Source organism: Equus caballus, chromosome 1 (assembly GCF_041296265.1).
Source record: "Equus caballus isolate H_3958 breed thoroughbred chromosome 1, TB-T2T, whole genome shotgun sequence".
NCBI classification, from domain to species: domain Eukaryota; kingdom Metazoa; phylum Chordata; class Mammalia; order Perissodactyla; family Equidae; genus Equus; species Equus caballus.
In genome coordinates, this window is record NC_091684.1 from 39,960,879 (window position 1) to 39,977,046 (window position 16,168).

Sequence of the window (16,168 nt, forward strand, 5' to 3'; positions counted from 1 at the left end):
CTAAAAGCTATTAATAATAAGCAAATAAATCAAATTTACAGAAACAAATTTACTGAAAGGAAAAATGTAAAAAAAATAAAAACAATTAACATTTATTGAGTGCTATACATCAGGCACTATTCTAAGTACTTTACACATATTATCTTGTCTAAACTTTGAAATGGCCCTAGACACTATTAAACCTCTTTTACAGATGAGGAAACTGAGTCATAAAGAAGTTAAAAATCTTGCCCAAGTTTGCACAGCTCGCACATTGTAGATGCTGGCTTGAACTTGGGCAGTCTGCCTCCTGGGTCTGCACTCCTAACCACAATCCTGGACTTCCTCCTACTTCCCTCTGCCAAAGTAGACTGTAGAAAGATCATGTGAACATTATCTTGCATTTTCCCCTCTAGCTCCACTTTCCATCCTTCTCCATCCAGCCCTGTGAAGTGGGAGGTTACTGAGTAGACTACATTAGCAGGTTCCAATGTCCTCCGGCTAATGGTTGTGTGTTGTCAGTGGGGAGTACCTACAACAGATTGAAGGGAGGGAGACAATGACAATAGAGTGTTTATTTCTCTGGTTCTTTCCCTGCTGGAAGGCTGCAGGCTATGTCATCCTACTGAAGGATACTGCTGCTTTCAAGGAGGCTTCTGAGACTCTCTCTTTCCATTTTCCAGTAACCAACTCATCTCTTTGGGTCTAGAGGTGGTTAACATCTAGGCTGCTACTATTCCAGGTTACTGTGCTGTCTTGTGGTTTCCCTACCCCACAGCTGTTAAATAGTCCCCTTGTAAATCAGCTCTCTTTCAATCATCCTTTTAAGTGTCCTTGTTAGATTACTGACTGATGAAAGTTATGATCTCTATTTTCAAAAAGCTGACATTAAGTATTTTGGGCACAAACCATATGAATAGGAAGGCTGAAGTTAATATAAAAATAGATCATCTGTAGGAGTAAGGTTAATGTTACAAACTAAGACATTATGTTTCATGTTGATAGCCACCCACATCTTATTCTCCATTCCTTATCTCTCCTCTCCTAGAGAGACAGAGTAAGCTGTAGAGATGTCTGGAAAGTGTGTTGCATGATGATCTGAATGCTCTCTGAAGTTTTCAGTCTCGCTGCCGTAAGTAATTCTATCAAAGCAATTCTCACTGCAGTTCTATGACATTGAGTCATAGAGCGTTTTATAGATGGCTCTTCACTGGAACAGATTTATGAGGTCACTTGGTAGAACCTCTTTATTTAAAAACTGAGACATAGAAAATTGAGACAGACATGAGTCAAAATGGTTTTATGGAATCTCATTTCTACTCAAGGTAGCATAAAGTAATAACAACATCAGATCTTCCCTGCTTTCTTAGTACTAGTACTCTAATGTTGAGGTCTCCCTCATAAACTGTTGAACTAGTTTACAAGTCGGAGCAGAACAGGGATTCGAGCACTTGCAATTTAGGAGAAGCCAAGAGAAAAGGTTTATCTACGGTCAAGCACCATGGATGGGACCTGGTCACTATTCCACTCCCTTGAAGCATCTGCCTCCTTCTTTTGTACCCAACATGATTGATAGTAATGACATACAAAAGTAATCTTTTTTTTTTTTTTCATTTGGGACAGGGAGAGATGGGCCTCCCTACTTTCTAGTAGAAGTATTACAAATGGATCAAATGGGCTTGCTTTTTACGTAAGACACTCCACTGAGGGAGTCTTAGAGGTGGTGGAGGATGATGTGGAGGATGGTTAGGAGGAAGAGAAGAGACAGGAAAAGCCAAAGTGGTCCTGATCCCCTGACGTCTGTCTTGTATGGGAAGAACAGTTCTAGGAAGAAAAGGGAGAAGAAACTCATGGAGACTTGATGGACTCTCTTGCTGCCTCTTGCCTTTATTGTGCCTCAGCTGTCAACAGTGACATGTTAGCATGCTTTAAGGTGACTTCAATAACTGCAAATGTTCTTCATAGGCTTGCCAGTTTATACTGTCCCCTTCCCAAAAAGTGGTGGTTACTTGAGAAGGAATGCTAGACAGGGGCCCATTGGGATTTCTTTTGAAATGTGATCAGAGTTTGGAGTTGTCTTAATGAATTTACCAGAATAATATGGAAAATGTATTTAATATATAAATGAATCTCTGAATTGGAATCTTGCAAAGTGCTTCTCAAACATTCCTCATATGAGGCATCTGAGAATCTTGTTAATATGCAGATTGTGATTCAGTAGGTCTAGGGTGAGGCCTGAGGTTCTGCATTTCTTACACACTCCCAGGAGATGTCAGCATGCTGGTCCATGGACTGCTCTTTACGTAACAATGTTGTAAAGATTGGAATTGCCTGATAATATCAACAAAATGGAGATATGAAAAAATCAAGGTGCACTTGGAAAAGCTGTGACTCAGACAGGAAAAAAGATATTGCAATTCCACAACACTTTGCTCATCATGGGGTCATATAGGAGCCCTAGACTATGGGCAGACAGAGACCAGGAAAGTGAGATTCCAACAAATGCTGAATGGAGAATGGAGGGGCCTAGAGAACAGCTGTGAATAGAGTCCAGGGCTGGACTGAGGCCACTGAGGAAAGGATTATAGAGACCTAGTCCCATTAACTAATGCCTCTTTGCCTACATGATGGTTTGCAGCTATCAGATGGTATGTCCTAAATTTTTGTTTTGGAAAGCTCAGTCTAATGGTGTGTGCTAAATGAGAGCTAGCAATTGTATGCTCGCTCATAGAGAGTACTGGGGGTATGTAAGTCCTCAGCACCAGCTGAGTAAAAAAAAAAATAATCTCCCTTTCGTATGATCTCATCTGATGCTAGCTTGTAGAAGCCAGCAGCAGGGATTGGGGATAAGTGAGTAGGGAAAAGCAAGGGGTGGGGGAAGAACAGATCACACCCCTCTCATGGCTGGACTCCATCTCAAGGCCCATCTGAGATGGGGAAGGGGAGAAACTTTGAATTGGGAACTGAGATTGGAATTGGATCCATCAGGGTAAGAATAGCCCAAGAGATTTTTAAGGGATAGGGAGGGGATTTCAAAAATAGCACATTGGAGCACAGTAATGGGAGGGAAAGAATGTTGTTTCCCAGTGTATCCCAACAAATTCAGCACATTTAATATAAACTAGTATCGGATGCACAGGTTTGAACAAGGAAGAATAAGAATAGATTGGAAAAGGTGAAGGGTGGGAGAAGGAAGGTCCTTTTCTCCTCTGCCCTGAAGGGAGGCTGGACTTGAACACAACCTGGGGGTTCTCCCACAACTTTTTGTGTTTTTTTTAGGAAAATTAGCCCTGAGCTAACTACTGCCAATCCTCCTCTTTTTGCTGAGGAAGACCGGCCCCGAGCTGACATCCATGCCCATCTTCCTCTACTTGATACGTGGGACGCCTACCACAGCATGGCTTTTGCCAAGTGGTACCATGTCTGCACCCATGATCCGAACCAGCGAACCCTGGGCCCCAAGAAGTAGAATGTGTGACCTTAACGCTGCGCCACCAGGCCGGCCCCAACCCATGTGTCTTTTTTGACAGCTTCATTGAGAAATAATTCACATACCATAAAATTTATCCTTTTCAAGTGCACAATTCAGTGGTTTTTAGTATATTCACTAAATTGTGTAGTGTTTAACAATCCTAATTTATTTAATTCCAGAACATTTTCATCATCCTCCAAAGAAACCCTGTATCCATTAGTAGTCACTACCCATTTCTCCCGTGCCTTTGTCCCTGCCAACCATTAATCTACCTTCTATTCCTATTGATTTGCCTATTCTGGACATTTCATATAAATGAAAGCGTACAATAGATATAATTATGAATGGCTTCTTTCATTTACCATAATGTTTTCAAGGTTTGTCCACATTGTAGTATATATCGGTACCGTATTGCTTTTTATTGCCAAATATCTTTCTATTGTATGGATATATCACATTTTATCTATTCATCAGTTGAAGGACATTTGGGTTCTTTCTACTTTTTGGCTACTATGAATAATGCTGCTGTGAATATGCATGAACAAGTTTTTGTGCGAACATAAATTTCCATTTCTCTTGGGTACATATCTAGGAGGGGAATTACTGGGTCATCTGGTAACTCCATGTTTAGCCTTGGAGAAACTGCCAGACTCTTTTCCGGTGCAGCATTTCTTAAAGTGAGGTTATCACATGGTAATTAGGATCCAATAACAGTAACATTCACTGAGTGCTTGCTATGGAGCAGGCACCATCTTAGCACCTTATGCGGATATTCTCTGTGCAGCCTCCTGATAATCCTATGAGGGAAGAGGTGCTATTAATATCTTCATTTTATAGACAAGAAATTAAGGGATAGCGATGTTATGTGCGTTACTTCAGGTACACGCTAGTCAGCGTCCCCTTGTGAGCTGGGCTACAAATACACTGCACTCTCAATGAAATTAAATGTCTCCAAGCGACAGGTGTCTGGTATTTCTCTTTAAGCGTACACATTAAAAAGAAACTTTAGCTAAAAAAATGCCGCTAGCATCAGTATATCCTGCAAAACATTTAACAATTGACAGAACTCTAGTGTTTTCATCAACAAGGCTTGTGAACTGTTCTAACACAACACTCTAGAAACTATCTTCCCAAATGTTAGGTAAATTATAAATTTAAAACATCAAGGTACTTAGAAAAAACTTGCTTTAAAAGAAAAAGGGATAAAATATTAAAACTTTTCTCAGAATGTATACCATAATCAATGATTGTAAACTTCTATTTTCAATAAATTTATTTTCAGACAATACACCAGATATAATAAATCTCAGAAGTATGTCCAAAAAAATCAGACGACCTAATTAGTCAAAATAAGTCAGACATAACACACACAAACATATAGTCACACAATCCTAAAAAAGCAGGGTACAAAATTTTATATATAAAATGTTTCATTATTATAAAAATGAAATGGTTGTATGTGTGCAGAAAATAGGTCTGGAGAGATATATAGCAAATGTTATCAAAGGTTTTCTCTTGGTGAGATTATTTTAGTTTTTTTGTTTTAGTTATTCTCATTTTCTATTTTTTTCTTCAACTAAGTCAGATTACTTGTAAAATTACAGGAATATTACTTATGTAAGTAAAAAACTGAAATAATAACAAATAACAAGTGAGTATTTAGTATTTTCCAGATAATGTTTAAACATTTCCCATGGATTTTTAAATATAATACATAGGAATAAAAAACTCATTTAATATTCTTTTTTTTCCTGCTTTATCTCCCCAAACCCCCCTGTACATAGTTGTATATCTTAGTTGTGGGTCCTTCTAGTTGTGGCATGTGGGACGCCGCCTCAATGTGACCTGATGAGCAGTGCCATGTCCGTGCCCAGGATCCGAGCCCTGGGTCGCCACAGCGGAGCGCACGAACTTAACCACTCGGCCATGCGGCCGGCCCCTAAATAACTCATTTAATATTCTTAAGAACAATATTAGATGAGCATTCTGATAATCCCCATTTTACAGATGAAGAAACTGAGACAAGGAAAGGCCCCAGAAATATTTGAAAAGTGAACAAAAATTACTGAAAGATGCATTGAAAGTTGCAGAAAAATCTGCATGGTGCTCACCAACTTACTAATGCGTTAAAAACATTCAGTTACTGGAAATATTGTTTTTGACTAGTGTTTTGTTTTAACAATTTGTTTTTGACCAGCCCATCTGGAGTCAATATATCTGGGGGTGAGATAAGGGGCATATGAAATGGAGAAGCAGTTTTCATTGTGAAGGTATTGTTTGAACTGAGTCTTCAAAGACGACTAGATGTTCACCAAGCTGGCATGTTGTGGGGCAGGGGTATGGGGTGGATGAAGGCACTCCAAGTAGAAGACACAACCCATAGAAGAGGTGACCTCTTAGAGACTGGCTGGAATTTAGGGTCTGAGGGGATGTGTGACCAGAAATGGGACTGGAGACATAAGCAAGGGCAGACTATGGAGAACTGTTGTACGCCCTGCCTGAGTCTAGACACCACTAGTCCAGGCGCCTGTAGAAGCAGACAGATATCCTCCTAGAGTGAAGCAGAAGAGTGGTGCCATGTAGCACTTGGAAGGCACATGCCTAGTTGTACTCAACACAGCAGATGCTACTCATCTGCTACATTGTTGTCATGAGGGAAGGAGGGCCCAGGGTCCCAGTGTTCCTTTACGTTTTTCAAGAGAAGACAGAATTATGGATTTTTATGTGAGCTTTTCTGATTTTTAATTAATGGCCACTAATTCAGATTTCTAGAACACTCTGAGGGTCCAGCAGTGTTGGCAAATGAAATACATCTGAGGGCTTCTGCACATGACCTCTGGATTAGGCAACATGCCCAGTTACTCACAGTCATGTGGGAGGGCACTCAAGGCTTGGACTTAGTTATTTCTGTGTCCTCAGCTCAGGGCTTGGACTTGAGTAGGTGTCCACAGACATTGCTAATGGCAATCAAAGGCAATTAGTGCTGGGAATAATTTCTAGAAATTCTAGAAATTCTTCTGGTGCTGAGATGTGCCACTGCTGGCCACCATTCACTTTTTGTGATGGAACTAACTGGGAAGCCCGGATTAGGGAAAGGAAGAAGCAGCCCTTGCTCACCTTCTCAGGTCAAAGCCCAGAGTGTCCAGGATTCCTGAACTCTGTGGATTCTCACTGTGGCTGCTCCTTCCCCTCACCCTCAAATCTATTTTACCTGGTAGTTTCAACTGCATGCCAATAGGCCATTTATCAGAGCTTCCAAAGGAAACAGAACAAAACTAGGTAACTTTAAATTGCCTCCGTTGGGGAATTTATTGAGCACATAGAGATGGAGTCCCTGAGAATCTTAAGCATTGAAATGTGTGTAGAGGTAAGGGGGGTGGGATGGATGGGGATGGGAAAAATAGGGCGAAAGCCCTATGAGACCCTGAGGCCCTGATTGCCAAAATGGGACAGGACCTCCCTGTGTGAAGCCTAAACACAGAACCCAAGTTTTCTTGGGTGAACTGCTGCCACCAACTGGCAATGAAGGGTGAGACAACATTCAGTTTTAATGGCTGAAGACAGCTCAGCCTATGACAGTCCGTCCAAAGGCCAGGAGAGCTGGGCCTTCCTGTTTTGTGGCTCCAGTTCCCCAACTCCCTGCCTCTTGAGCTATACTCTGAGGACAGGAGGCAGGTGTTGTTCAGTTCTGAATCCCCAACACCCAGAAGAGTGCCTGGCGCTCAACAAAGAAGTGATGAACGGAAATGGTTTGCCATTCTCAGGTAGTGAATAAGAACTGGGTCTTAGGCATCAGGCTATTTGAGTTTGAATGCTATCTTCAGGACTTTGACTCTATATCCTCATCTGCAGAAACGAAAAATAATTCTGTTGGGTGGTTAATGATTCAACAAGATAATGAACATGAACTATTTAGGATTGTATCTCGCACATAGCAAGGGCTAAATAAATGGTAGCTATTAGTATTTTTAAACCGGTTTATTGAGGTATAATTGATGAAAAGTAAACTGCACATATTTAAAGTGTACATATCAATGAGTTTTGACATATGTGTATTGCCATGAAATCATCACCACAATCAAGACAATAAAGATATCCATTCCCTCCAAAAGTTTCCTCATGCCCCTTTGTAATCCAACCTCCTCTCTTCCCCAAAAGTAATTCCCTCCCCAAGCAACCACTAATCTTTTTCTGTCAATGTGGGTTAATTTACATTTTCTAGAATTTTCTATAAGTGAAATCATACAGTATGTACTCTTTTTGTCTTCTTTATCTCAACATAATTATTTTAAGAATCATGCATGTTGCTGTGTGCATCAATAGTTCATTATTTTTTATTGCTGAGTAATATTCTACTGTATGGATATACCACAATTTGTTTATCCATTTACCTGTTGATGACCATACGTATTGTTTCCTTTTTTTAAAAAATTTTTTTGCCTATTACAAATAACACTGCTATGATCATTTGTATACAACGACTTTTCATTTCTCTTGGATAAATGCTTAGGAGTAGAATAGCTGGGTGATATGGTAGGCATATATATAACCTTTTAAGAACCTTTCAAACTGTTTTATAAAGTGGTTGTTCCATTTTACATTCCCCCCAGCAATGTGAGAGATTTCCAGCTACTTCACAGCCTTATCAACACTTCTTAATTTTAGCCATTCTGGTGGGTAGAATAGTGGTATCTCACTGTGGCTTTAATTTGCATTACCCTGATGACTAATGATGGTGAGCATATTTTCATGTGTCTATTTGTCATCTATATATCTACTTTCATGACATGTCCAAATCTTTTGCCCATTTTTGATTGGGTTTTTAGCCCTATTAAATTGTAAGGAGCGCACCTTATTTTTATACAGTTTTCAAAAAGAGCTCTATTGAGATTTAATTCACATACCATACAATTCTCCCATTTAAAGTGTATAATTAAATGGCTTTCAGTTTATTCACAGAATTGTGCAACCATCATCACAATTAATTTTAGAACACTGTCATCACTGCAAAAGACACCCCATACCCTTTAGCTGTCAACCTACATTCTCTCCATCACCCCCACCCCCACCATCCCTAGGCCACCACTAATCTAGTTTCTCTATATATAGCTTTGCCTATTCTGGACATTTCATGTAAATGGATTTTTTTGGGTGACCGTTTTTTTTCACTTAGCATGTTTTCAAGGTTCATCCACGTTGTAGCATATATCAATACTCCATTTTTTTGTTATGAATTAACATTCCATTTCATGGATATATCACATTTTATTTATCAGTTGGTGGACATTGGGTTGTTTCCACTTTTGGGACATTATGAATGATGCTCCTATGAACATTTGTGTACGAGTGTTTCTATAGACACAAATTTTCATTTCTCTTGGGTGTATATGTAGGAGTGAGATTGCTGCGTCATTTGGAAACTGTATGTTTAGCCGTTGGAGGAACCGTGGACTGTTTTCCCCAGCAGCTGCACCAGTTTACATTCCCACCAGCAGAATATGAGGCTCCTGGTTTCTCCACATCCTCACCAACACTTGTTGTTATCTGTCTTTTTGATTATAGTCAGCCTAGTGGATAGGAAGCGATATCTCATCGTGGTTATAAAGTGTCTTTTTAAAGACAGTTGTTTTTCTTTTGAAGAAGTCCAATTTGTTGATCTTCTTTTCTTTCGTGGGTTGTGCTTTTTATGTCGTATTTAAGAAACTTTTGGCAAACTCAAGATTTTCTCTTCTTTTTTTTACCTGGAAATTCTATAGTTTTACTTCTCAAATTTATGTTTATGGTCCACTTTGAGTTAATTTTTCTATGAGATGTGAGGGAAGGGTGAAAGTTCACTGTTTTGCATTTAGCTATCCAATTGTTCCAGCACCCTTTGTTACAAAGACTATTCTTTCCCCACAGAATTGTTTTGGCATTCTGGTGACAGTCAACTGGGGTCTGTTTCAGGACTCTTATTTTTAAGCAGCCCTACTCCAGGGCTAATTTTGCTCTAATACTGATGTAATATTCTTATGAATCTTCTACCTAGTGCCTTGTGTTTTACAAGGCTTTCCCACTCTGGCCAGGTGTAACCTGAACTATTCCCAGTCCTGTGTGAACTTGGGGGATTTTCCCATTTGTTTCTTTCAGGTGGTTCTTTCCCTGGTCTAGTGCAGTTTCTTCACATGCAAGCTCCAATTAGTACTCAGCCCAAGACTTGAGGAAAACCCGTTGCAGATATCCAGAGCTCGCCCTCGTGTTCTCTCTCTCTCTTTCTCTCTCTGCAGCCCTCTCCACTCCAGTACTCTGCCCTGCAAACTCTACTACTTTAGTCTTCCTGAATTCTCATCTGTCTCCTTCATTCAGAGAAACCACTGGATTTTGCCTAGGTTCCCCTCTCCCTGAACTGCAGCCTGGAAATTTGGGGCAATTGAGGGCTCACTTCATTTGTGTTCTTTTTCTCAGGGATCACTTTCCTTTACCGTCTGTTGCTCAATGCCTGAAGCCATTGTTTCATACTTTATTTTTCTAGTTGTTTAAGGTGGGAGAGTAAATCTGGTCATTGTTACTTCATCTCAGCTGGAAGCAGAATTGCTTGTTTTGTTTCAGTCTTCAATCTCCCAATCTGGCTTATAAACAGCCCATCCCAAACACCTTGTACCTCCTGTCTTCTATAAAGCTTTCTCTTATAGTGAAAGTATGGGTCATTCGCCAGACATTGTGGATTACAATAGCCCAAAGCGGGAAGCGGGGAAAACCCTCCCTTAGCTGGGTGAAGGAACTTCTTGATTGTATTTTCATTTATTCATTCATTCATAGATGACAAACTGTATTTAATTTGCCTGGGTTAGATTTTGGGCCACATCTCTTGCTACCTTTATGATTTGGGGCAATACATTTCACCTTTCTAAGCCTCCATTTCTTCACCTGTAAAATGGGGAGATGGAGGTAGTTTTGAGGATTGAATGAGACATGCTATGTAGAGGGCTCAGCACAATGTCTGATACATAGAAATGTTGCTAAATCTGATGCTCATTTCTCAGTGCTCACCTTGCCCAAGCTGTCATTGGCATTGCCCAGGCCAATCATTTCCTCTTTCTTGAAATTTTTTTCTTCACTGGATGTCAGGTACAACACTCAGTTCTCCTCCAACCTCACTGTCTTCTGAGCTTTCATATCTTCTGAATCTCTATGTACAGTCTTTGTTATTTATGCTTACTCTGTGGGAGACCTCATCCAGTCTCATGGCTTTCAATACTGCCTCTAGTTATCTCTAGCCTGGAACTTGACTTTGAACAGGAGACCTGTCTATCCCAGTGCTGACCTTTGCCATTTTGTCTCCAGATCCATCCTCTGTCCTTCCTCTGTTCTACTTTGTATTACAGAGGGTGGAGGGGCCTGACCCCTGCAGGCTGCATTTCTTAGGCCTCTGTGTCAGCCAGCTTCAGGCTGCATTGGACCCGCAGGAGGGCCTAGTGGGAGATCAGAAGGCAGGAAGAAGGAAAAGCCACAGTATTTTTAGCTCCCCTCTTTTGGCCTTGGGCACTGTCTCTGGCAGAGGCTGCTGCTCAACACTACAACCTCTGGTCCCTGGTGGCAAGTTCCCTCAATACTGCCTCAGCCCTTCCTGCTGTTGCTAATCTCTGTGGGGCCTGCCTAAGCTCTGTTTGGCTTCCAAGCAATTCCACTACTGTGCAACCATTGCCTCTGTGTGCAATACTGAGAGTAGGTTCTGTTTCCTGATGGGGCCTTAGCTGATAGAGTTCTCTAACAGGGTCTCAAAATCAACACATCTGGAACAAACTCTTCATTTCCTTCCCAAGTTGCTCTTCTTGGTACTTTCTCCATTTGAATTCATGGCCATCCCACTTTACTAAACCCATTAGTGCCATCCTTCACACCACTCTCCCTCTCATACCTGTATCCAACCACCTGCAAATCCTATTGGCTCGACTGTGAACACACCTAGAGTCAAGTGTTTTTCTCCACCTCCCATGCTCTCATCACCCTGGTCTAAGCCATCATGAACTCTTGCTTGGATTATTGCTGCAGCCTTCTGAGGAGTCACACTGCTTCCACACTTGACTCTAGCAGAGTGATCTTTCTAAATTGTAAACCAGATTATGTTGCCTTTCTATTGAAAATCTTCCACTGGCTTCTCATCTGAAGAAAGAATAACGTCTTTACGCTTGGCCCCCAAGGCACCCAACTACCTCTAGGACTTCATGTTCTATCACTCTCCACTAAGCACATTCTGACCAGTGACACCCAGTGACACTGACCTCCTTGCTCTTACTAGAATATTCTTGCCTTGGGGCCTTTGCACGTGCTATTCTCTCACCCCAGAATGCTCTTTCTCTAGTATCTACATGGCTGTGTCACCTTCCTGTCTATGTTCAGATGTCGCTTCATCAGAGAGTGCTTTTCTGATTATCTATACATAACATAGCATCCTCCTTCATTATCCCTTTAGTCCGTGTTATTGTTCTTCGCAGCACTTTCTATTATATAGTTATTTATTCATGGTGTGTCTCTTGCCACTGGAATGTAACCAGGAGGACAGGGACCTTGTTTGGTTGGCTGCTATAACTCTAGTGTCTCAATGATGCTTGCCATTTTAGTAACAAAAGTAAAATGTACAGAAAGATTACTTTGCATCAGGCACGATGCTAAGCGCTTTATATGGAGCATATAATTTCTTTTCATTAACAGAGCCTACGTACTCTGCTAGGCGCAGAGGGTGCAGCCCTGCAAGGAGATCCTGGAGCAGAGCAGCGAGCAGCCGCTAGGACACCAGGTCGCAGCGCGCGCAGATGGAGCTGGGTATCTGCCCGCGGCCGGGCGGCTGCGGCCTGGCGGGGCGCCTCTCGGCCCTCCCACGGCGCATGCTCCGCGAAGCCCGCTTAGAGGCCTAAGTGCTCGGCGGGGCGGAGTCTCCGTGCACTTCCCGGCGCCGGCTCCTCTGACTGGCGTTGCGAGCAGCCTGAGGCGCCGTCCGGGCGTCTCCGCCCCCTCCAGGTCTCCTCCCCGCGCCCCCGCTCCAGCGCGCGGGCACTGCGGCTCTGGACAGCGGCGCGGGAGGACGGCGCCAGGTGAGTGCCGGCGACCGCGGCGCTGCCAGGGGTGGGGCGGCAGCTCCGGCCTGCCTCCTCGGGCTGCACGGGGAGGGCGTGCTCCGCTCCTGGGGGGCAGACCCGTCGCCCCGGAGCCTCTGCAGGTCGGAGGGACCCGATGCGCTTGACCCCCGACGTCTTGCCTGGAGCACCTGCGGATGCCTCCTCTGCGGGCGGTGTCTTGACGCATCTCCCAATGACCCAGGAGTCGGGGGCTCTGGAGTTGCCCGCCCTTCCCCGGACGCCCTCTGGTTTCCTGGACAGCGCAGTCGCCGCTCAGGAAAGCTGCCAGAGCTCTCGGACTGCGGTGACAGCCAGGAGTCCTGATTCCCAGCTCCCTTCCTTCCTCCTCGTCCTCTACTCCCGTTAGCTCCTGCAGGCAGCTTGCCCGACCTCTCTAACTTGTTAGCCCACGGCGTGGTCAGGAGCGGACTTTGGCATCGGTCCTGCTGAAAATCCTGGCGATACTCTTTAACCAGTTGGCCCTTTGCTTCCAGTACTTAACCTCAGTTTCCTGAAGAAAGGATTTCATGGTGCTGCATAGCGATGGTGGAGGAGTAATTAACATAGTAGGTCCGAAGCGCTGCCTGTGGTGTCAGGCGCATAGCAAGAGATTAAATGTGAGCCGAAATTGTTGTTGTAATTATTATAAAGCTAAATCACAAGCTGCCTTGGAGCTTTTCTTTTCTTCAGCCACTGAACTGTTGGACTGCCGCTAACCCATGTTTCAAAACCTATATTGCGCCAGCCATTTAATATGCGCGTGGCACTTGCATAGGTCCTGGGGTTCAAAGTTGAGTCAGTCACCTGCTCTGCCTTCGGGCTGGGGTGAAAAGACGGCAGACAAACACTTAACTGCATTGTTACAATATAGAAAGAATTGAGATAAAGTTGCTCAGAGAGCCCAGAAAAGCATGGGGAATCCAGGCTGGAGGGGGCTTTTCCTCCATTTGAACTTCTCAGTAATCCTCCTTATGAGAGTCACTTGACTAGTAGGTTGAGACACTTGCTTGACGTTGTGTTGGAAGGAAAAGTTAATTGGGTGACATTTTCAGTTGAGCAGCCTCAGCTGTTATACCCTCATGGCGATTGTGGACAGCTGGTCCGGGTTCTGTAGGCTAGGCTCTCAATGAAAAGCAGCTACTGCCACATGCTTCATTGTTTTTAAATTGTGGTTATAACCTTTCATTTTTCCTTTTCAATCTACTTCTTATTCCCTAGTAATAATGAGCTTTTGGGAGGTTGTGTTTATGATAAAAGCTAGCCTGGGACTGTACAGCCGTTCCCAGTCACCTCCAAGAAATATGAAGTTGTGGGCGGGCTGTGGCAGAGTGGTTGAGTTCTTGAGCTCGCTTCTGGGGCCCGGGGTTTCCCTGGTTTGGATCCTGGGCGCAGACATGGCACTGCTCGTCATGCCTCGCTGAGGCGGCATCCCACATGCCACAACTAGAAGGACCAACAACTAAAAATGCACAACTATATACTGGGGGGACTTGGGGAGAAAAAGCAGGAAAAAAAAAGTCTGGCAACAGTTGTTAGCTCAGGTGCCACTCTTTAAAAAAGAATAAAATAAATAAAGTTGTTGTGAGTAAAGGCAGTGGGCTTGCTGTGCCAATGCAGATTCAAGATAACATTCCCTCCCGTGTGGGAGTTCGGGGTTCACCCCTGCCTGGAGGAGTAGCTGCAGCTTCAGCAGGAGCTGCATCAGCAGAAAGGATCACTTGTGCGATCTTCTGAGAACCAATTTTTTAAGATTTGTGGAATACTCAGTTTAAGCACAATATTGTATTGACATACAATAACAACACATATTTTAAATGTACAACTTTACAAGTTCTGACATATGTATACAGCTGTGAAACCATCAGTAAATTCAATGTAATGAACCTATCCATCACCCCCAGAAGACTCCTTGTGCAAACCCCTTTGTAATCCTTCCCTCCTACACCTTTTCTCCTCAGGCATTGATCTCCTCAGACCATTGATCTGCTTTCTATCAGTACAGATTAGGTTGCATTTTCTACAGTTTTATATAATTGGAACCATACCTGTTTGTTCTTTTTCTTGGTCTGGCTTCTTTCACTGTAATTATTTTGAGACTCATCCATGTTATTGTGTGTTCATTCCTTTTTATTGCTGAGTAGTGCTCATCATTATCCATTCACCCATTTGGGGCATTTGGATTTTTCCAGTCTTGGCCTATTATACTCAAAGCTGTTCTAAACATTTTTCTATAAGTCTGTGTGTGGGTTTACACCCGTGCATCTTTTTAAGTGATCGTATTTATTTAAAAAAACGCAGGAGGTCTTGGCTGTAGTCCCAGCTTTGCCTCTAACCATGGGAATATCCTTGGGAGACTCACTCCGCTTGGCCTTTAACATCCATCCCCAAGGTCTTTGCTATGCTGTGATTTTATGCTATCACTGCCAGAAACTAGATGGTCTTTGTTGGTGGTTGGAGGGTCTCAGAAGGAGAGAGGGGTGGTCTTCTTTCCCTCTGTTTCTCTTGCAGGCTGTCTGTTCTGTCATTTCACTTTTTTTTCCTTGGGTGACAAATTTGAATCCTGATGTGTAATTTTGGGCAAGAATGGAATGTGTAGATAGTGAGGGGCAAGAATTAATATTGGCTGAAGTTAAAAATGTTTAAGTCACAATTAGAGGAGAGAAGGTGGGAGGTTAACAGGCCCGGAATTTTGTGTGGATCTCCCTTTTTCTTAGCCTATGCTCTTCTAAGTCCTCTCTTTTCTTATTTCTCCAGACACAATTTGCCCAACCTCGTGGTGAGGAGGTGAGTGGGTTTGCTGGGCTCCAAGGGTCACATGTTAACTGGGGGTGGTGGGTAGAAAGGTTTCCTAATGAAAAAGAATTCCTCAGTTTTTTGCATCCAGATGTGGCTGGAGTCATTTGTTTCATGTTTGCTGTTTGCCTCACTTTTACTTGACCTAAACGTGGTTAAGGACTTTATATTGGAGTTAAGTTATGTACCAACATAACTTTTTGTAGTAAAATTCGGACAAATAACAATAGACTGTTTTATACAGAGTGAAAATGCACCATTTGCGGTTGGTGGTCTGTTTGGTCCTTGGGACCCTGCATTCCCAGGCATCTCGAGGGAAGCTGGCACCTGTGGATCCTGAGACAAATATGAATGTGGTAAGTTTCTCAAAGTTATCTGCTTCTAAAATGCATCTGTGACAAATGTGACTGATTTTCTTCAATCCAGTTATGTGGTTACATGAAGCCACAAACTCTGTTATCTTGATATCTCATTATGCTTTTCATGTTCTCTGAATCTTAGATTCAATTTGTTAGACTTTTCCCACTGGGTGATATGTATTTTACAAACCTCATCTTACTGTTAAAACTATATACTTCTTAATGAGATAAATGATATTTTTATAACTTCATTTCATTTTTAAGTTTCAAGACAATAAAACAATAGAAAGTGTCAAAACTTTGCAAGAACGTTAATACCGAGTGCTGCTTTAATAATATATTGAACGGGGACAGTGGTTAACAATATCCAGGGAGCACAGTTCAATGCAACAAAGTATCTGAAAAAAGTTGCTGGAACAAATAAGCAAAAACAATCCCTTGAGTAATTAAAACATTTCAACATTATTAAT

General features: G+C 42.5%; 1 protein-coding gene across 21 annotated transcripts in view; it reads left to right on the plus strand.

Moving 5' to 3' along the window:
* LIPA (lipase A, lysosomal acid type) overlaps positions 1–16,168 on the plus strand; it is a 194,384-nt gene that overhangs the window by 143,419 nt on the left and 34,797 nt on the right. For 6 of the 21 annotated variants that reach the window (XM_070224597.1, XM_070224563.1, XM_070224585.1 and 3 more), the window contains 3 exons: positions 12,143–12,522; positions 15,301–15,330; positions 15,584–15,695. In XM_070224597.1, the coding sequence (XP_070080698.1) occupies positions 15,591–15,695 (105 nt within the window). In that variant the 5' untranslated portion in view covers positions 12,143–12,522; positions 15,301–15,330; positions 15,584–15,590. Of the gene's footprint in view, positions 1–1,027; positions 1,112–12,142; positions 12,523–15,300; positions 15,331–15,583; positions 15,696–16,168 lie in introns of all 21 variants that reach the window. The other 15 variants (XM_070224554.1, XM_070224578.1, XM_070224593.1 and 12 more) reach the window with 4 other exon arrangements.